The 23,044-nt window shown below is 45.4% G+C and overlaps 1 protein-coding gene across 1 annotated transcript in view; it reads right to left on the bottom strand.

The window, feature by feature from the left end:
- MIGA1 (mitoguardin 1) overlaps window positions 1–15,375 on the bottom strand; it is a 104,583-nt gene extending 89,208 nt beyond the window's left edge. The window contains exons 1-2 of the mRNA XM_040987312.1: window positions 15,342–15,375; window positions 11,856–11,969 (exon numbers count right to left, since the gene is read on the bottom strand). Of these exons, the coding sequence (XP_040843246.1) occupies window positions 11,856–11,954 (99 nt within the window). The 5' untranslated portion in view covers window positions 11,955–11,969; window positions 15,342–15,375. The remainder of the gene's footprint in view (window positions 1–11,855; window positions 11,970–15,341) is intronic.
- Between the last annotated feature and the right edge of the window lie 7,669 nt (window positions 15,376–23,044).

The following is a 23,044-nucleotide window of genomic DNA, read 5'->3' as shown; positions in this document are numbered from 1 at the left end:
CCAGGGAAAAGAGGGCAAAGCCAGCGGGGGGGGGGTGGGCGGGCTGTGAGGGGCCTATTGGCCTCATGTGAGCTGAATTAGGGAAATGTCAGGCTGGGTTGACTTCCGGTGCATGCATAAGTCAGAGTGGGTGTAGGTTAGTTGGGCTTTACCACAGCATCAGCTGCAGATGCCGGCATGGGGGCTAATTCAGTCAAGGTAAACTGCAGAATCATCCAGAGAGTGCAAGATCCTAGAGTGGGAGTGGGCCCAGTAGAGAAACAGTGGGCACCTCCCTCCTGGGTTGCCACTCTGACTGGTGAGCATGAGAACCAGGACTGGGGCAGGCATGGCTAGACAGACAGTGACACCCACCAGCACATGTGTGGGCTGGATGGTTGGGCTGGTTGGGCTGAACTAGGCTTCAATGCCCTTTGACATATATGACACCTGAATGGGATGCGAGACAGACTGGACCAGTCTGCTGCACATATTGGCAAGCATGGGAATCAGGGTGGGGGCAGACCTGGCGGGAGTTATTGCAGGTCACTCTAACTAGGTGGCCACTCCCACTGGCGTACATGAAGGCCAAGTGTGTGGTAGGCAGGATCAGGCTGGGTTGCAACACCCATTGGTTTGTGTAGAAGACAGGGCTGGAGGCAGAACTGACCCAGAAATTGTAACCACCAGTATATGCATAAGCTGACTGGGGAAAAGGACTATGCTGGAACCTATATTGGCAGGCACATACAAGAATCAGGTCTGGGATCACCTCAAATGAAGTTTCTCTGAGGATCTCCCCAACTGAATCACTGGACTCAGAACCCCAACCATGGAGAGAACTGAGATTCCATGGCCTGATCGTAGAGTGCATGTGTCAAGGCTGGACCTCTTCAGTGGCTTAGATGGAGCAGTGGACAGCATATCCAGGTGCACATGGAGGATATGACGGTACATTTGAGACTGCAGAGAACACCTGGTACCACAACAGAAGACGGAGGACAGAGCAAATTGATCAACTACCCCACCAAGTATTGGCAGTGAATATCTGAGCAAAGACTCCAAGGAGGACTATGTCAAACAGTGGATTCTGGAGAGATTTCATCGTGCTTGAAGTGGCAAGACAGGCAGTAATTCAAAACTGTTAAACTATTGAAATCTCTTGAGCAGGACCCTCAGAGCATGCCCCACATATGGGACCCTGGGGTGGTGTCGCATTGCTGGACCCACGGTGCAGAGACGTCTGAAGGCTTTGTGTGGCTTCTCTCCTTATCTACGCCTTTCCCCCAGATATAGGAAGGAAAAAAAGAATAAGGAAATGGTGATCTTACCCACTTTCCTGCAGCCCTTGACCTTTATCACCCTGATCAACCATGTAAAAATCATCAAAAATTTTTTTTAAAAGATGATAACATCTGATAACACCTGTATATTATAAGAGTGTTTAAACAAAGCTAACCAACGTTGTAGCAAAAAAGCACTCAGAAGTCTGCAAAGCTCCTGTTCATTCTGCTCACCAAGCAAGGGAAATTTGGTAATACTCACTTTATGGTACTGAGTTGGTTGGTTATTTATTTATTTATTTATTTATTTATTTATTTATTTATTTTCTAATCTTAAAAAATACTTAAAGGTCACTCATTTTTCTTCCATTCACAAGGTAAAAAAGATTGCATTAACATAGTTAAGCTCCCAGAACTCACACAGTATCACTTTAGGGATAGACTAAGTGGTTGGTATCATCACTTTAAAACATATGCTGGGAATTGGTGCTATGGTGAAGTAAGTGAAGATGCCACTTGTGATGCTGGCATCCTACATGGGAGGTCCAGTTTGAAATTTGGATCCTCCTGTAATGTGTCCAGGAAGGCAGCAGAAGATGGCCCAAGTATACTTGGGTCCCTGCCCCTCTTGTAGGAGACCAAGACGGAGTGGCCAGTTCCTGTGTCACTCTGCATTTCAAATAGGTATCTTAAAAGTCTCCTGAACTTAATGAAATTTAGGTTGAGAAAGAAAGTATATATTTCTCATTTCAAAGCATATATTTTCACATACATATTTCATTTTCAAAATCCATTTTCTAAGAACTTTTGATAACCCACAAGTATTTTTAAAATGCAGAGTTAAATGAAGGCTTCTAAACTATCGCAGATGAGTTGAACCATAAAGTCTGGTTACTCAACATCAATTTAGCTCTTAGCAAAGTAACAGCTACCCAGAACCTATTGTAGATCTCTAGCAGCAACTTTGTACAAGTCTATAATCAACTTTCAGGATCCACATTAACACAATGCACTCTCACCCTTTAAGCATCACCGATGTGTGCTGTTGGTTACTGCATGCTGCTTCCTCTCCCAACAGGTATACAAAAAGGGAAGCTACTGTAATTGCACATTTCTCCCTTAATGCCAGCTTATGCCCTTCTGAATGAAGCACTCTAACATGTTCTCCTCCATTTTCTCTTTTTCCCACTTTTTTAAATAAAGAATTTTTTTTGATTGGAAAGGCGGATATACAGAGAGAAGAGACAGAGAGGAAGATCTTCTGTCCGATGCTTCACTCTCCAAGTGGTTGCAACAGCTGGCACTGAGCCAATCCAAAGCCAGAAGCCTCTTCCAATCCGAAGCCAGAAGCCTCTTACGGCTCTCCCGTGCAGGTGCAGGGTCCCAAAGTCCTAGGCCGTCCTCAACTACTTTCCCAGGCCACAGGCAGGGAGCTGGATGGGAAGCGGGGCCACCAGGATTAGAACCGGCACCCATATGGGATCCCAACGCATTCAAGCCAAGGACCCCAACTAGTACACTATCGCACCGGGCCCTCTTTTTCCCACTTTGAGAGCTAACTATTGAAGACTAATACATTTCAACACTACCTTCGTAGCACAGCACTTTGAACCACAACCTGTGCTGGGCATCCCATGTAAGGGGACTGGTTTCAAACCCTGGTTGCTCTGCTTCCAATCCAGCTCCCTATTAAAATCCCTGAGAAAGCAACACAGGATGGTTCAATACCCACATGGGCCCCTATGTCCACATGGGAGACCCACATGGAGTTCCAGACACCAGGCTTTGGCTTCAGCCTGGCCCAGCTAAGGCCACTCTGGTGGAATGAGCCAGCAAATGGGGGATAGCTCTCTAACTCTCAGATAAACACACAAAAACATGCACAGGTAATACAAATGGCTATGATGTCTTATTCTTTTTTAAAAAAAAACAGATTTATTTTTTTATTGAAAAGTCAGATATACAGAGAGGAGAAGAGACAGAGAGGAAGATCTTTCATCTGTTGATTCACTCCCCAAGCAGCCACAACATCCACAGCTGCGCCAATCCAAAGCCAGGAGCCCAGAGCCTCTTTCAGGTCTCACACATGGGTGCAGGTTCCCAAGGCTTTGGGCCATCCTTGACTGCTTTCCCAGGCCACAAGCTGGGAGCTGAATGGGAAGTGGGGCTGCCAGGATTAGAACCAGAGCTCATATAGGATCCTGGCGCATTCAAGGCCAGGACTTTAGCCATTAGACTATAGTGCCAGGCCCATGATCTCCTATTCTAATAACAGTTCGTAATTCTTCATTTTCAAAGCAATTTAAGAGACAAGTGAGATGCACTGAATAATTTTAGGTTTAAAAACTAAGGGGCAAAAACTGACAAAATTGAAGAGAGAAATAAACACTTCTATTGGAACAGTTAAAGTCTCCAATAACTTGCACTAATAATGGAAGGACCAGACAGAAGATAAGCAAAGACACAGAGGAGTTAATACAGCAAGCAACTACATTTAAGTGACATATATAGAACACTCTGCAAAACAAATTACTATTCATATTCTTGTCAAGAACACGTAAGACACTGTCCCCAGATAGTCCATATATCAAGCCTCAAGAAACTTAAAGATAGATATTATACAATATATCTTCTCTGCCAACAAAGATTAAGTTAGAAACCAATAACCAAAGTAAAATTGGAAAATTCACAAGACTGCAGAAATTAAACACAATATTTTTTAAAGGATTAAAGAAGAAACCACAATAAAAATAGCAAAATGCTTAACAGATTAAGGAAACAAAAACAGTGAAAACTCTATCTACCAAAACACAGTATGCACAAATGCAAAGCAAGTTTATGGGTATTAAAAGCTTATGTTTTTAAAGATTTATTTTTATTATTTTTTCATTGGAAAGGCGGATATACAGAGAGGAGAGACAGAGAGGAAGATCTTCCGTCCAATGATTCACTCCCCAAGTGAGCGCAACGGGCCGATACTATGCCGATCCGAAGCCAGGAGCCTCTTCCGGGTCTCCCACGCGGGTGCAGGTTCCCAAAGCTTTGGGCCGTCCTCGACTGCTCCCAGGCCACAGGCAGGGAGCTGGAAGGGAAGCGGGGCTGCCGGGATTAGAACCAGCGCCCATATGGGATCCCAGGCGTGCAAGGCGAGGACCTTTAACCACTTGTGCCACCGCGCCGGGCCCAAAAGCTTATGTTAAAGAAGAAAATGTTAAAGAAGAAAATTGGGCCCCCAGCTGTGGCAACTGCCTAGATTTCATTGCACTGAGGCAAATGTTACACTGCTGGGAGAAAAGCAACTAACAGCTGGGCCTGGCTACTGCCAAGCTGATGTTAACTACACATGTGTGCCAGCAATACTTGTGTGTGTATATATATATATAATATATACACATAAATATATACATATTTATATATATTTTTAAGATATGTAGGAGGCAAATTCCAGCATGCCATCCGACAGGATCTGGGGAGCGACATGCAAGTATGCATGGACCTGGGTAGCGGGCATGCGGGATTGCGGATTATTCAGGGAAGTGGGTCTGGAGATGTATAAGAGGGAGGATTACTGAAGGAGAAAGTGATAGGTGAGGAATGATTCCTAGCAGACTTCCACCAGCCAGGCACTTAGTAGTAACATTTACCTGTAAACAAGGCGGCTGAGACTAGGCGGTTTAGAGGAAGGAACCAGAGGACCTTTTGGAACGAAACCAATATACCTACCCACATGGAAAATATGAGCTGGGATTGTCAGCCACCATCTAATGTCACACATGAAAAGCCATGGTTAGGGGCCTGCTTGGCAGGGCTCACCTACAGTACCTGCCAGTGAGTGTCAGGGCAGGGTGTTAGGCTGGGCCATGACACTAACTAGCACACCAGAGAACTGGGTCTTGTAGTAGATTCTGTGGGGGATCATGGGCTCACCCCTGTGGGACTGTCATACCACTTGTTTACTTAAGGGCTGGGGGTGATGACAGCCTGAGCTAAGCATGACCATGGAACTCACCAACACTCATGGGTTTGGATCACTAGGGTAGGGAACAGGCTGTAGCACCTGCAGACACACTCGAGAACTGGGTGTGAGGTGGGCCAAACTACAACATCCACCAGCACACACAAAAGCCGATACTGAGGGACAGACTGTGTCGGGTAAGGGTCTAACACCCACTGGTACACGTGAGATCTGGGTCTGGGAATGGGCCTAGTGGGGAACGTCCTGGTGGGCCATCATTCCCGCTGGTGCTGGTGAGCACGTGAATCAGGGTTGGTAACTGGTAAGACTGGGCATGACTGCTTCACCTTTTGGCTGGTGTATGGGTTGGCTCAAGAGGAAGGACAGACTGGGCAGGGCCAGGTCAAACAAAACACTGGCATGTGCAGGAATCAGGACAAGGCTCAGGCCATGCCAGGCTAGACTAGACTATCATCCCTACAGTTTGCATGAAATCCAGGTATTGGGCAGGCTTGGCAGGGCTAGGCTGCAGCACCCACCTAAGGGTGGCCATCCCATGCCAGGCTGAAGGCTCTAACAACAAAGGCTAACTAGGGGATGGGTTACACCGGGCTGGGTCAGAGCAACCATTGGCTGGGAGCAAGTATGGTCAGAGAGCTAAGGGGACAGCCCTGGCTGGGCTGCGGTTCCCACTGGTGAGTGTGAGAGCCAGAATGGGGACAGCAATCTAGATTGGATATGACTGCAGGTCCCCTCAGCGTCAGTGTGGACTGGATCTGGGATATGCCAGACTGGGCTAGGCTCCAGTACCTGCTGGTGCTCGCAAGAGCCAGTGTAGGCATAGGACAGGCTGGACTAAGTCTTTGCCCCCAATGAACCATGCAAAAGCTGGGTCTGGGGATTGCCAGGTAGGGCTAGGCTGCAATACCCAACAGTAACAGTAGGAATGGGTGTGGGCTAGTTGGCAAAGGCTGCTATACCTATCAGGACAGGAAGTGGGCTAAGTTAGGCTGGGCCAAGTACTCACCGGTGTGCTTAAGATCTGCCACTAGAAGATGACCTGATAAAAGAGTTTGGGGAACTCCTCAGTCAGGATGCAATCCCTGCAGGTCAGCACAAGAAGCAAGGCTGGGAGCAGCCCCAACCAAGCCAAGTTACGGTACCAGCTGGCATATGTGTGAATCAGGTCTGGGTGAGGGCCAGGCCAGGCCAGTTCATAGCACCCACAGGCAGATGTGAAAACCAGAACAGACCAAGTTAGACCGCAACACCAGCCAGTTCACATCAGGGCTGGGACTGGGGGCTGGCTGGGCTGGGCTGGGCTAGGCTGCAGCACACACCAACATGAGCTGGAACTGGGGGTAAACCAGGTCAACTCAAGTTGCCACACCTGCTGATGAATGCCAAGGTGAGGTGGGCCATGCCACCCACCAGCACACATAAGACCCAAGGTGGCAGGGGGTGGGGGCGACAAACCCAGTAAGGGAGCTGTGGGGTTTCCTTTTCTGGGCCACTTCTCCCATTGGTGAGCTTGAGAGCTGGGAATGGGTACTGACCAGGCTGGTCAGAGGTACAAAGCCCACTGGCCTTCAAGTGAGCTGGGTTAGGGGGAGAGCCAAGCTCAGCTAAGCAACCATATCCACCCCAGCATATATGATCCAGGGTAAGTGCAGGCTGGTTGGGCTTTGCCACAGCATCAGCTAGCAGATGCTTTAGACTTGGGGCAAGTCCTATCAGGCTAGATTGTAGATCCATCTAGAAAGTGTAAGATCCAGGGCTAGGAGTGAGCCTAGTAGAGAATTTGTGGGCACCCTCTGATAGGCTGAAGTTCCCACTGGTGAGTATGTGAACCAAAGCTTTTGGCAGGCCTGGCTGTACAGACAATGGCACCTGCAAGTATGATTATGCTTGGACAATGGGGCTGATTAGGCTGAGCTAAGCTCCAAAATCCACTGATGTATATGAGAGCTGAATGGTATCCAGGGAAGACTTGATCCATCTGCTGCACATACCATCAGCTGAGGAACCACAGCTGAGGGTGAGCTTGGTGGGGGTTACTGGGGGCCACTCCCACTAAGCTGAAATTCCCACTGGCATGCATGAGGGCCAAGTGTGTGGTAGACAGGGCTGAACTGGGCCACAGCATTGTCTGGCTTGCATATGAGATGGAGCTGGAGACAGAACTGATCAGGTGACTGCAACCACCAGTACGTATGTGCAGGCTGATGTGGGTGATGGATTGAGCTGGACTCAGCTCTAGCTGGCATACATAGGAGTCAGGCTGGGGTCACCTCTTGCAAGGTTTCTTTGGGGAGCTCTCAACTGGACCACCGGACTCAAAATTACAACCATGGTGAAAATTGCAGGATCTGGGGCGGGGGGGGTGGGAGCGGTCTCACCATGAAGTGCATGTATCAGAACTAAAGTGCCTCAGTTCTGAAAACTATGCGGTAGACAGAATGTCTAGATGCCTAAAGAGGACATCTAGTACCATGGAAGGCAGGACAAACTGGAGAGCTCTCATCGCCAATCTTTGACAGCGAGTATCTGGGTGAATGGAGGCTCTGTGTTGGACTGCGTCAACAAATGGACCTTAGAAGGATTTCCTCAACCTTGGCACAACAGAATCAACAGCATCTTACAACTATCAAAACCACTTTCAATTGTTGAAATGTCATCGAAGTAGTCACAGAATGTGGTTAAGAACTTGCATTTAATCTTAATATATTGCTTACTCGATACTATGTCAGTTAGTTCCACAAAAGTGTATATTGTTGCTGATGTTATGTTGGGGCTTGTAATTGACTGGGATTTTACTTTGTTCGCTCTAACATTGGACCAGAGAGGGTCTCCCCAAGAAGCTGTTGAACATATCTAGAAGATGAGATACTGAACTCTATGCTAGGTATATGCTCGCAGGGAAGGAATCTCAACTGAACTTGAACTGTGGATACGCAACAAGGTGGAGGAATCCACCATGGGGGGAGGATTGGGGGAGGAGAGGGGAAAATTCCAGTACCTAAAAAGCTGTATCACATAATGCAACGTAATAAATTTTTAAAAAATCACTTAAGCAATATCCTCAGAACATGCTCCACATCAGGGACCCTGGATGACACTGGGTGGCTGTCCCCAAGTCACAGGTACTGATACAATTGGACTACTGGGGGTAACCCTCTCCTGTTCTCTCCCCACTTTCCACAGATACAGGAAGATAAAAAGGAGATGGGAGGCAGTTGCTTCATCCATTTTCCCCCATCCTTGACCCTCCCCACCCTAACTGGTAGTCCACACGGGCATGCACCCCTCTCAACTAACTAAACATCATCAAAATAAAATGAATTCTTTTAAGATTTTTTAAAATTTTTATTGAAACATCAGATGTACAGACAGGAGAGACAGAGAGAAAGACCTTAAGAAAATAAGAAAATAAATAAAATTCATGGCTCCAGCATGGTGGCCTAGCAGCTAAAGTCCTCGCCTTGAACGCACCAGGATCCCATATGGGTACTGGTTCTAATCCCAGCAGCCCTGCTTCCCATCCAGCTCCCTGCTTGTGCCCTAGGAAAGCAGTCAAAGATGGCCCAAAGCCTTGGGATCCTGCATCCGCACTGGAGACCCAGAGCAGCTCCTGGTTCCTGGCTTCAGATTGGCACAGCTCTAGCCATTGCGGTCACTTTGGGAGTGAATCATCGATGGAAGATCTTCCTCTCTTCTCTCCTCCTCTCTATATATATCTGACTTTGCAATAAAAACAAATAAAATTTTTAAAAATAAAATTCATGATAGTAGATCATGAAATGTAATGGAGAAAAGAGTCATATTAACAAATATTTCTAGGAAAAATGGCTATCTTCAAGCAGGAGAAACAAGTTGAAACCTTACCTCACATCATATATAAAAATTATTTTAAAATAAATCAAAATCCTGAATGTAAGACCAAAAGCCTTAAAAAAACTTTACATCGCCCCAGCTGTAGGCAACTACTTAGATTGCCCACACAAATGTTACACTGCTGGGAGAAAATCACCCAGTAGCCAGTGGTCACTCTACACCTGATTAATGACAAGTCTGTGTTAACTATACCAGTGTGCCTATATAGCTGTCTTGTCTTCTTTTTTTTAAAGATTTATTTATTTATTGGAAAGTCAGATACACAGAGAGGAGGAGAGACAGAGAGGAAGATCTTCCGTCCGATGATTCACTCCCCAAGTGAGCACAACAGCCAGTGCTGAGCTGATCCAAAGCCAGGATCCAGGAACTTCTTCCGGGTCTCCCACACGGGTGCAGGGTCCCAAAGCTTTGGGCCGTCCTCGACTGCTTTCCCAGGTCATAAGCAGGAAGCTGGATGGGAAGTGGAGCTGCCAGGATTAGAACCAGTACCCATATGGGATCCTGGCGCATTCAAGGCGAAGACTTTAGCCGCTAGGCCACAGCGCTGGGCCCTTTCTTTTCTTCTTAAAGACAAGTAAGGAGGGTAGGGGACACCAGGCCATGACATGCCACCCCAGCCCCCAGGCAGGGAGGGTTACAGAATGCCTGGGGAAAGGGGTCAGGGGACATACTGGAATGTGAGCAGCTGAGGGCATATTTGACAGGGAAGGAAGGATTTATGGGGTCTTCCATGGGCCAGGTCACAGCATTTGCAGGCAGGCAATGGAGCTAAGGCAGAATGGTTTCAAGGGGGGAAATGAAGGGCACGACTGGGTCACACCAAGACATTCACGCTCCTCAGAGACCCAGGTAGGCAAGTGAGAGCCTGGACAGAACGCAGGCTCATGTGCCCAGCAGGCCCACTCCCAGCTCTGGATCTGCACGGGCCAGGTTGGATGTGAGGTGGTATCTCCTTGTGGTTGATACGCTTCTCTCTGTTGATTCCGCATGTTCAGCATCTTTCCATGTGCTTATCAACATTTTTGTTTCATTGGAGAACTCTTTTGCCCAGGTACTTTTTTTTTCTTAATTTATATTATTGCCCGGGTTCTTTTTAAAAAATATTAATTATTGTTGTTGTTGTATTATTGTTATTGTTTAGACAAATCCACAAAAAGAAAGAGAGACAGAGAGATCTTCTGCTGAGTCACTCTCCAAATGGCTACAACAGCTAGCACTGAGCCAGTCAGAAGCCAGAAGCCAGGAACATCTTCCAGGTCTCCCACAGGGGTGCCGGGTCGCAAACACTTAGACCATTCTCCACTGCTTTCCTGTCCCATAAGCAGAGAGCTAGATTGGAAGTGAAGCAACCAGGACATGAACTGGTGCCCATACAGGATGCCAGTGCTCACAGGCAGAGGATTAGCCAGGTGAGCCAGCACGGTGTTGGCTCCTTTTGCCCAGTTTTGAATCATATTTTCTTGATGAGTTTTATATATATACAGTTCTGAGAATATTATGGTAAGTAAAATAATCCAGTCACAGAAAGATAAATTGATATAATTCCTCTTGTGAAATACACAGTCAAATTGAAAGATAAAAAGGGCCCGATGCAGCAGCCTCGTAACTAAAGTCCTTGCCTTGCATCTGCCAGGATCCTATATGGGCACCAGTTCATGTCCCAGCAGCTCCACTTCCCTTCCAGCTCCCTGCTTGTGGCCTGACAAAGCAGTAGTGTATGGCCCAAGGCCTTGGGACCCCGCAGCTGCATGGAAGACCCCAAAAAAGCTCCAGGCTTTGGACCGGCTCAGCTCTGGCCCTTGTGGCTGCTTGGGGAACGAACCAACAGAAAAAAGATCTTTCTCTCTGTATCTCCTCCTCTCTGTATATCTGACTTTCCAATAAAAATAAATAAATCTTAAAAACAAAGAAAAAGAAATTGCTGGTCACAGGAGCTAAAGGGAGGAAGCATGGGGAATTACTGACAAATTATGATAGTTCCAGTTTCGCAAGACGAGAGTTCTGGAGGTCAGCTGCACGACGATGTGAATGTAACGTCAGTGAACTGCACATCTAAGAATGGTGAAGACAGGGGCAATGATACGGCACAGCAGGTAAATCCGCCTCCTATGGCATCACCCATAGATGCTGCTTCAGATCCTAGCTGCTCCACTTCTGTCTCAGCTTCCCGCTAATGGCATGGAAAAAGAAGAAAATGGCCCAGCTGTTGGGGCCTCTACCTCCCAAATGAGAGAAACAGAAGAAGCACCTGACTCCTGGCTGCTGGCTTCAGCCTGGCCCAGCCCTAGCCACTGCAGCATCCAGGGGATGAATCAGCCGATAGAAGACCTCTCTCTCTCTGTCTCTTTTGATCTCCCCCTCTCTCCCCACCCCCCCCAAGAGATGGTTAAAATAGCCAATTTTAAGCCTTTTATATTTTACCACAACAAAAATTAAAATACAGGAATTATAATAGTGAGACTACATGTATTAGAATAACATACTTCACTGAAAACAACTGTAACTATTACATTGACCTAAGAGAATTAAACTGATTTAAATATTATGCAATCTTCCTTCAAGACTTACAAGAGAACAACAGCAAAACCCATGAAATAACCAAAAAAGGGGGAAAAAAGTAGGTTTTAGATTAGTTTAACAGCCTTACTGACTATATCAAATAAAAACCTCAACTGAAATACTCTAAACAAAATACGCTCTGCGCAATAACACTATTCAACTTTATATTTCTTTCCATTGCTTACCTGGGAGAGAGAAGAGCACCAGGACAGAGGGAGGTCGAACACTCTCAGGGCTGCCGCCTTCACGGAGAACTGGGAATCACCTCCCGTGTCTTCTGACATGACTCCTCCTGGAATCTTCATCAAATGAAGCATAAAAACGCATGAGCCACAGGCGATTCTGCTTATTCACCAATGAAAAAACTACAAAACGTACTTCCAGCAGGTTTATCTGCATTTGGTTTGGTTTTGCAACTACTCATGATATTAGAACTGAGCTGAAATGCTACTGATCAATCAGCAAATCAGCCAAAGAAAAAAATGAACAGGATTTAAGCTTTGAGTTCAGGCAGTAAAACTTTTGTTTAGAAAACTGTAAGTTCTAGAGGTTGGCAATACGGTATAGCAAACAACATCAGCATCCTGTATGGGAGCCAGTTCAAACCCTGGCTGTTCCACTTTTATTGCAGCTCCCTGTTCACGGCCTGGGAAAAGCAGTGGGAGACGATCCAAGTGCTCGGGCCCCCAACACCCACATGGGAGACCAGGAAGAAGCTCCTGGCTCCTGAGCTCAGCCTGGCTGCTGCAGACATCTGGGGAGTGCACAAGCAATGGAGGATCTCTTTATCACTCCCTCTAACTTTCAAATAAAAGAAATCAATCATTTTCGAAAAGAAACTTTTCCAACTGTTTACTTTTCTGGTTAAATAAGTTCATCCGCTTTTAGGTTTTAATTTAAAGCCTACTTCCTTTACAAACATGTATAATTCTGTGCCAATTTTTAAAAATAAAGACCCAGGAATGTACAACGTTGACACGTCAATTTTTATTTTCAATAAAGAAATCTTCCCAGTCATTTCCTTCATGACAGTGACAAATGGAGGCTGATGAATGGAACCTGGGGCAGACGCCTGGGGCTACGACGGGACCTCACCACTCACTGTCTGAGCTCCACACTTGCCCCAGGCATTTTTTTCACTTATCGACTTTACTTATTTATATTTTTAAGATTTATTCTATTTTTATTGTCAAGTCAGATATACAGAGAGGAGGAGAGACAGAGGGCAAGATCATCCACTCGCTGATTTACTCCCCAAGTGGCTGCAACAGCCGGAGCTGTACCAATTCGAAGTCAGGAGCCCGGAGCCTCCTCTGGGTCTCCCACATGGGTGCGGGGTCCCAAGGCTTTGAGCCATCATTCACTGCTTTCCCAGGCTGCAAGCAGGGAGTTGGATGGGAAGCAGGGTCACGGGGATTAGAACTAGCGCTCATATGGGATCTTGGTGTGTGCAAGGTGAGGACTTTAACCACTAGGCTATTGCACGGGGCCCTCATTCATCTACTTAAAAATTTTCAGAGAAATGTTGGGTACATGCTTTGTAACCTTCATCCTGTTTGAACACTTGCTATTTGTTTTGTAACCAAAGGAAAAAGTCGTATGTTTGCAGAGGAAACAGATGTCACTCAAAGAGCCCTCATTAACATAGTAAACTTTTGGCAGCAACATGCCAAGGTCAATCTACAGAGCTAGAGGCTCAACATTCTCATTCCACCCCGCTGAACACACTTCCGTGACAATCATACACCAACCAGTTTACTTATTTAATCAGAAGACGAAAACATCGCCTGGGGAACACCAGATCACCAGCAGCCTGAGGTGTCCTTTCAAACCTAACACAGTAACACTCTTAGGAGGGGTCTCTTGCTACTGGTACTCAGCCTAGTCCCTACCAGGCACAGAGCTCCCCTCTCCTCAAGGTTCTGGTTTAGACCCTGTATAATGAGTTCCAACTGAAGTACACTTATCACAACCAATGACCGTGACACAGACACACTGAGGAACAGAGGCAACCACAGCAAACACGGTTCTCTGGAGAATGACACTAAACGGCTGCTTTTCAGTCTTTCTGTAAAAACTGGCTTTTTATAAAACTGCATGCGTAGGAGTGAAAAAGGTGCAGCAGTGGATGCAGACCTTAATGCACGTGGAGAATACGGCAGCTCATTAGATACCGCAGCAGAGGAAGGAGAACCGAGCAAATCAGACAACTACTCTGGCCAAACAATGACAGCAAAAAACTGGGTGAGTGGAGACCTGAGGTCGGCTATGTCCGTCAGTGGACATTGGGTGGGCTGCTTCCCCCTTGGATTGGCAAAATCAACAGCATTGCAGAACTATCCTACCCCCGTGCCCACATGAGGACCCTGGGTGGGTACTGGGTGGTGGACCCCAGCCCGGGGTCATCTGGGAGACTGGATGTGGAATCCCGCTTTCCCTCTCCCCTTCCCCCAAAGACCAGAAGAAACAGAAAATCTGGAAACAACGATTTCGTCCACTTTTCCCTAATCCTCAGTCCTTCCTACCCTGATATACCATGTAATCATCACCAAAAATAAATATATACATATAAAAATGCATGCATCACTTTAGAATACCACAGCAAAAAAAAAAAAGAAACATACTTATTCTTCTCTTCTCCCTCCTCTGAAAACTGACTTTTTTAAAAAACATTTTTACTAATTAGATCATAAAGCTACTGCTGCACGAAACACACACACACACAGCTGAAAGCAATTCACCCAAAGTTTCTCTCCATCATGGATCGTCCCAAATTTTTAACCAAAAAGAAAATAACACAAATAGTTCAACTCGGAATTGTGAGAAACATGTATTTCTGTGATCTGACTAGCTTATCGCAGAAAATCATTCCACACTGAATCATTTTTGGGTAACTTTAAAAAAAAATGATTTCAGAATATAGTCTCAGAAGTATAAGATTAACATGAACGTAAGTTTCACAATTACTCAGATTCGTAAAGGAGGTCTAAAACAGTACCATAAATACTGCCTTGCGTATTATTTGCTTCTCGGCATTGTAATCATTGAGAAATTAGAAACAAGTGTAAAAGAGTTTGCTTCTTAAATGCCCTAAAATTGCATCTGACAATTTTTGACTTTATAATCAGAAAGTCTGAGTTATCAAAATCAAAACACCTCGACGTGCAAAATAAATCTTGTACAACTGAATTCTGAGAAGGTACTGCAAAACCGTAGCTGCAATAATGCTAACAACGGTCTTTAAAGTCTGTGCAAAACTGAAGCCTCCTGGAGTCCTCCATCCACAAAATACATGTGTTGCAACTTTAATTACAGAAAAGACCCGGAGCCACAATCCCCCAGGTGAAAATGATTCTGGGAGGCACCTTCCAAGGCGCATGATTTTCCACAAGCACAGCTGCTGCCTACACAAACCCCTACACCCAGTGTCCTGCGCTGGTCCCAGTGTCCAGCCCAGTGTCCAGCGCTGGTCCCACCTAAGCCCCCACAAGCAGGACCAGAAGCCCTGCGCGGATTCACATACCCTGGTCACCCCGACTCAGCGCTCCCTCAGCGCACCTCCCTCAGGCGTTGCGGCCCCGCTCCCCACCATTCCCGCAGGTTCCCACGGCTTTGTCCACAGGGTGTCGCGACCCTGCTCGCCGCCGCAGCGGGTCCTCCCACCCTTATACCTGGAGCTCCGGGCCGGTGCGGCCGAACCACGCCTGCTTGCTCGCTGCACCGGTGCTGAGCAGCAGCCCGGCCGCTGAGTGCGGAGTCCTTCCGGGGTCAGGAGTGGAAAGATGGAGAGAAAGTGGAGGGGGCCTTCTTGTCTTCTGCGTGGGGGCTACGTGTGAAGCAGCATCCGCCATTTTTGTTTAGGGTAGGCACTCTTGTCTTACAGGATTCATAGAGAATTAGGTTACAAGAACTGCAAGATTTCACAAAGCTGTTCAGAACTACTGTTATACTTCGTAACCTTGTGGGAAATGCAGTGCTGTTCTGCTAGTCTGGTGGACGCTATGGAGGCTTCCCAAGAAAAACGCACGGACATGCAGTATTAAAACAGACACAGACAAACACACAATTTCAAACTCAGATTAAGAAATTTCGTTTCAGATTCTGAGTCCTCTAGTCAATGTTAACAGTTTCCAACCCAGCATTAATTATTAGTCTCAATCCCTCTGTAGTTGTTCTCTAGGTTTCCCGCTGAATTAGGCACCCAAAGAATAATAAGTATGGCCGATTATGAGGACTTAGGCAACACAGTCACCTCGCTCAGGTTCTAATATAGAGAAAACTGAACAACACACAAGAAGCCCAAGGTTCTGTTTCTGTGTGCAGTCCTGGGCCAAAACACTCATTCAGAACCACAGACTTAAAAATTCTAGTTGCTTGTAGCTCCATGGACACTTGACTTACATATATATATACCTGCCCTGTATGGCTAATGTCCTAATGTCACATGCTAGTCCTTTCATTGTTTCCATGCCTTCTAATTGACCTAGACAGTGATTGGTAAAGTATAATTGTTTAAAACAAAATGTAACTCAGGAATTCTAGTTGCTGAGTATATTGGTAATGAAAAGCCAAAATAGCATTTGTAAAGAGAACTGGAATATGAGAGCAAATGTCGCTATTCATAGGCAATAAGCAAGAATGAGCAATCCTTTTTGTGTTAAAAATTCCCATTTTGTCAAATAGGAAGAATAACAATATCACTATGTTACCATTAGATGAATAATAATAACAACAAAAAACAAAAACACAGAATTCTATGTGAAAATACTTAATGCTTCACAAGTAATGCAGGGGGCCAGCCAGCCTGACACTGCATTGGCTAATCCTTCACCTGTAAGTGCTGGCATTCCGTGTGGGCACCAGGTTGGTCCCTGCTGCTCCACTTCCCATCCAGCTCCCTTCTTATGGCCTGAGAACACTGTAGAGGATGGCCCAAAGCCTTGGGATCCTGTACCTGCATGGAACCCAAAAGATGCTCTTGGCTCCTGGTTTCAGATCAGCTTAGCTCTGGCCATTACAGCCATTTGGGACATGAACAGCGAGTAGAAGATCTGTGTCTCTTAGTAAAATCTGCTTTTCCAATGAAAATAAATCTTTTTTAAAAAAACGAAGAAGTAAAGGGGGTCTTGAGACTTGAAGAATCTGGAATTCGTGAGGCCATCTTTACTTTCTGAATGTCGTTTTTGCTGCCTATACCCTCTTTCAATCTTTGTTCTCATTACCCACCTGAAGTGTTAAAAAAAAAAAAAAAAACAAGTCATAAGTAAGCCAGCCAAGGCATCTAGAACTCAGAGTATGGTTCTTTATTCTGCTTCAGAACATTTAGAGTGTAGGAGTCCATACCCAAATGCAAATATTGTTAACCACAGAGTTACTGCATGACCCAGCAATCCCATTCTCAGGTAGCACCCAAGAGGAATACATCACACAGAAACCTGTACACAAATACGATTAGTAGCATATAATTTCACATCATTCTCTTTTTCAAAAAGATGTATTTGTTTGAAAGCCACAGTTAATACAAGAAGGAAAGGTCCTCAGAAGAGTAGTCTTCCATAAGCTGGTTCATTCCTCAAATGGCTACAATGGCTGGGCTGGGCCAGGCCAAAGCCAGGAGACAGGAGTTTCATCCAGGTCTCCCGTGTGGGTGCAGGGGTGCAAGCACTTCGGCCATCCTTGACTGTTTTGCCAGACACAGTAACAGGGAGCTGGATTGCAAGTGGAGCAGCCAGGACACAAACTGGCATTCATATGGAATATTAGCATTACAAGTGGTACCTGAACTCATTATTGCCACAGTGCTGGCCCCATAATTCCTAATAACTCTTAAATAGGATGCAAACATCCCAAGCTGTGACTTTATCGTGGTGTCAAATGCCCACTCTAAAGTAGTATTATTAAGATTTATTTGTTTTTTATTGAAAAGTCATGTATACAGAGAGGAGGAGAGACAGAGATCTTCCATCTGCTGATTACTCCCAGGTGGCTGCAATGGCCAGAGCTGGAGCTAGGAGCCAACAGTCTCTTCCGTGTCTCCCATGTGAGTACAGGATCTCAAGACTTTGGGCTGTCTTGGACTGCTTTCTCAGCACACAAGCAGGGAGTTGGACAGGAAGTGGGATCATTGGGACACGCATGGGCATCTAAATGTGATCCTGGCAAGCATGGGCGACTAAATGTGATCCTGGCAAGGCAAGGAATTTAGCCACTAGGATACCACACCAAGCCCTAAAGTAACATTATTTGTAATAGCCAAAAAGAAGAAATAGCCCAGATGTTCATCAAAGAATGAATGGATTAATAAATGTGATATATGCACATAATAAACTGGCCCTAAAAAGGAATGATGTGCTGACAATTACCATAACACAGCAAACTTTGAAAACTATGCTAAGCAGTCAACCATGAGATTTTGACTCATTAAGACACCACTTGAGATGCCTACAACCTATTTCAGAATGTCCCATCTTTCAGTCCAGCTTCCTATTGATGTGCATCCAGCTAAGATGCAGGTCAAACCTCAGGTACCTGGGTCCCTGTCTTTGTACCCAACAAAGGAGACCTGAAAGTTCTGGATTCATGGTTTCGGCTTGCCCACAGCCACAGCTGATGAGCATTTGGGGAACCAGTTAATGGATAAAAGATCTCTCTGCCCTTCAGATAAACTGTAACATTTTTTCTAAAAATCCCATGATAAAACACTCCTTATTTTATTATTCTATTTATAAAAACAATCCAAAACAGGCAATTCTGTAGATAGAGAGGTTAGTGGTTGCTTAGACTAGGAGGGTGGGGAAAACGGAAGACTCTGCTAAAAGGTATAGATTTCTTTCTAAACTTAGATTTTAGGATAGTTACACAAATCTGAATACAGCACTGAAGCACATATTTATTTATTTAAGATTTATTTATTTTTATTGCAAAGTCAGATATACAGAGAGGAGGAGAGACACAGAGAAAGATCTTCTGTCTGCTGATTCACTCCCGAAATGGCTGCAAAGGCTGGAACTGAGCTGATTCAATGCCAGGAGCCAGGAGCTTCTTCTAGCTCTCCCACTTGGGCTCAGGGTCCCAAGGTTTGGGCCATTCTCCACTGCTTTCCCAGGCCACAAGCAATGAGCTGGATGGGAAGTAGAACTACCAGGATTAAAACCGGCAACCATATAGGATGCCAGCATTGCAAAGTGAGCATTTAGCCACTGAGCCATTGCTCCAGGCTCTTCAGCTTTTCAAGATCTGCATTATTAATTTGCTCATTTCCTACATTATGCCATGCATTATACTGAATGCTGGAATTACTGAAATAAAATTCCTCACATACAGTTTAGGAAAAGGGAAAAGAACAAATTATTGCAATGTATAATGAAATTACAATGCACAGTAGATAATCAGTGGTAATCACACCACCAGATAACATGCTATAAAATACAATAAAGAGCCTACGCAGCCTGAAAAAGCAAGACAGAAAAAAAAGGCTTCTCTTTGCTGATGTTCCTTAAAGATGTAGAATTCCTTCTCTGTTTTAAAATGTTTAATCTGAAAGGCAGAGTCACAGAGAAGAAGAGACAGAGAATGAGGGGGAGATCTTATATTTTCTGTCACACTCCCCAGGTGGTCACAGTGGCCGGAGCTGAGTCAATCTGAAATCAGGAGTCCAGACCCTCCTCCAGGTTTCTCACATCAGTGCAGAGCCCCAAGGACTTGGACCATCCTCTGCTGCTTTCCAAGGGCATAGGCAGGGAGCTGGATCAGAAGTAGAGCTAGGGCCAGTGCGGTAGCCTAACAGCTGAAGTCCTCTTCTTGCATGTGCCAGGATTTCATGTTGGCCAATTTGTATCCCAGCAGACCTGCTTCCCATCCAGTTCCCTGCTTGTGGCCTGGGAAAGCAGTCAAGGACAGCCCAAAGCCTTGGGATCCTGCCCCCACGTGGGAGACCGAACGAAGCTCCTGGCTCCTGGCTTTGGATCAGCCCAGCTCCGGCCGTTGCAGTCACCTGGGGAGTGCACCAGTGGCCAGAAAATCTTCCTCTTGTCACTTCTCTCTTTGTATCTGGCTTTCCAATAAAATTTTTTAAAATCTTGAAAAAAGTGGAGCTGGCAGAACTCAAACCAGCACCCATATGGGATGCTGGCACCACAGGTGGTGGCTTAGCCCTATAGCACCACACGTAGGTGCTAGCCCCAGAGTTTCTTTTTTGATTATGTATTTGTTTGTTTATTTTTATTTGAAAGGCATAGAATTAGACATGTAAAGAGAGAGACTGACATAGACAAACAGTGATCTTCCACCTGCTAATTCACCCCAAAATGCCCACAACAGGAAAGACCAGTACTCCAGAACTCAGGCTGTGTCAATGACAAGAACCCAAATATCTAGGCCATCCCCTGCTGCTCCCCAGAATACATATTTACAGGAAGCTGGAATCAGAGATGGAGTCTGGTCTCAAACTTAATCAGTCAGATATGAGATGTGGCTATTCAGTGACTTCTTATCTACTTGTTCCTAAGAAGTGCAGATCATTCTTAAGAAAAAGGGCAAAAAGCAAAACAGCATTCCATACACAAAGAAAGAAGCAATCAGTAGTAAAGGAAAATTTTTTCTTTAAGAAAAATGAAATGTATATTAGAATAACAAGAACATAGTTTTTTATTTTTTGTAAGCAAAGAAAAGGAAGGGGCATCATGATGGTTCAACTGACTAATCCTCCACCTGCAAGCACTGGCATCCATATGGGCACCACTTGCCATTTAGGTTCCTGCTTATGGCCTGGGAAAACAGTCAATGAAGGCCCAAAGCTTTGGGACCCTGCACCCACATGGGAGACCCAGAAGAAGCTCCTGGTTCCTAGCTTCAGATCAGCTCAGCTCTGAGCCATTGTGGCCAATGGGGGAGTGAATCAGTGGATGAAAGATCTTTCTCTATGTCTCTCTTCTCATTAAATCTGCCTTTCCAATAAAATACATAAATCTTTTTTAAAAAAGAAATAAAGAAATAAAGGTAGAATTAGTAAACTTTGATCCAACCAAGGCCTTGAGACACTGGAATAAAGCAAATAAGAAATTTGAGACACAATTTGAAGAGGGAACATCTGGTTCCTGCACATATAGTGTCCTTAAATGCTCTACTTCAAGAACTCGCTTGCCTCAGCCCAGGCCCCTGCCGAAAAGTAAAATTCTCTGAGGCAAGGAAGTTTTTAGAGGGTTATGTGGACTGAATTTGTGTCTTAGAAAAGGAAAACGTTGGGCCCGGCCCGGTGGCGCAGTGGTTAAGGTCCTCACCTTGTACGCCCAGGATCCCATATGGGCACCGGTTCTAATCCTGGCGGCCCTGCTTCCCTTCCAGCTCCCTGCCTGTGGCCCAGGAGGAAGAGGCTCCTGGCTTCGGATCGGCATAGTATCGGCCATTGCGCTCACTTGGGGAGTGAATCATCAAACGGAAGATCTTCCTCTCTGTCTCTCCTCTCTGTATATCCGCCTTTCCAATAAAAAAAAATAATAAAAATAAATCTTTAAAAAAAAAAGACTGTAAATCCATTCTTTGGGCATTTCCAAATTAGGAATGCTGCTTGAGGTGAGTAATGAGATCACAAAGGATTGCAAGCAGTGTTTGGATCTCTGGTTCTTGCTGTCCTTCCTCTGGATTCCAGGAGTCTGTAAATCACCCTTTTGCCAAACACGGAGGAGGCCGATTGTTATGCCCATCACTGATGTGCTTAAAGTGGATTATAAGTATGCTAAGATGGTGATCCCAGTGGGAATCTCTAATTGCTGGCATTTGTATACATTGATCTATTACTAAATGTATTTTCTAAATTACCTGACCTGGTAAAGTGAAGAAGAGCTGAGTAAGTACCAACCCATACTAGCACAGTGATTCTCAAATGGAGATGATTTTGCTCCCTAAGGGACATTTGGTAAGGTCTGGAAACATTTTTGTTTGACACTATTGGGAGGAGGCAATATTGGCATGGAATGAGTAAAGGCCAAATATGCTGCTAAAAATGCTACAATACACAACTGCTCTCCATAACAAAAAATTGTTCAAACCAAGGTGTCAGTGGTGTCACTGTTTAGATATCATGAGCTCTAAGAATGAGCAGATGGTAACGAATTCTTGGCAGAGAAGTCAAACATCAGTGCCAAATTACTTCCACATACAATTTAAGTTACCACTGTGAGGTTGGGAAAATAGGTGTTCCTACCTTACCTTAGCCCAGAATGAGGGGCCATAAGGACACCATCTGTAAAAGATGACTCTGTCTCCTGGAATGTGAGAGAGACAAAACCAGGCAACCTATCCACATTGGGAAAGTTCTAATTCAAGAAGGCAAAGCTACCTCTGAAGAGAAAATGCACACAGGCATGATTGGTAACAGCCCTTCTGTGCAAATTGGCAGCCAAGAACCCCATATAGCCTCCTGCGTGGGTGGACTGAAGACGAACACTTCACCTGCTTGCATCTCTCAGGCTTCACCGGGAAGAAGCTGCACTTTGTAGCTGAGGCTGAGACTTCAGTGTGGGTCTGATGTGGTTGTAGGTAGTCCACCCAGTGTCCAAACCGCTAGATCAAAACCCATGTTATGAAGGACATTTTAGTTATGTGGAAGTGACCGGAGGGAACAATGAAATGACTCAACTAATTAATTCTCTGCCTGCAAGCTCTGGCATCACGTATGGGTGACAGTTTGTGTCCCAGTAGCACCACTTCCTATCCAGCTGCCTGGTCATGGCCTGGGAAAGCAGTGGAGGATGGCCCAAAGCCTTAGGACACTGTGTGGGATTCCTGATTCCTGCCTCTTAGCTCCTGGCCTCAGTTCAGCTCAACTCTATTATTGCAGCCATTTAGGGAGAAAACTAATGGATGGAAGATCTCTTTTTGTCTTTCCTTTTTTCTGTAAATCTGCCTTTCCAAAGATAAATTTATTAACAAAAACGTGACCAGAAAACTAGAGGCTTTACTTGCAATTTTGTCCCAGGAATGAGAAGACTCAGACATCTTCAGGAACTACAATGAAAAAGAATGACTTTGTTTCTGCCTGTCTCTTTCAGTTTCACTTGTTCAAATTAAGCACAGTTCAAGCCTCAGTGCGGTAGCCTAGCGGCTGAAGTCCTGGCCTTACATGTGCCGGGATCCCAGCGGCCCCATTTCCCAACCACCTCCCTGCTTGTGGCCTGGGAAAGCAGCCAAGGACGACACAAAACCTTGGGATTCTTCACCTGCGTGGGAGACCTAAAGAAGGCTCTGGGCTCCTGACTTCAGATTGGTGCAGCTCCAGCCGTTGCAGCCACTTGGGGAGTGAATCAATGAATGGAAGGTCTTTCTCTCTGTCTTTCCTCCTCTCTATATATCTGACATTCCAATAAAAATAAAATAA

Source organism: Ochotona curzoniae, unplaced genomic scaffold (assembly GCF_017591425.1).
Source record: "Ochotona curzoniae isolate NIBS_2020 unplaced genomic scaffold, NIBS_Ocur_1.0 contig_4612, whole genome shotgun sequence".
NCBI classification, from domain to species: domain Eukaryota; kingdom Metazoa; phylum Chordata; class Mammalia; order Lagomorpha; family Ochotonidae; genus Ochotona; species Ochotona curzoniae.
This window is presented reverse-complemented; position numbering and strand designations above follow the sequence as displayed.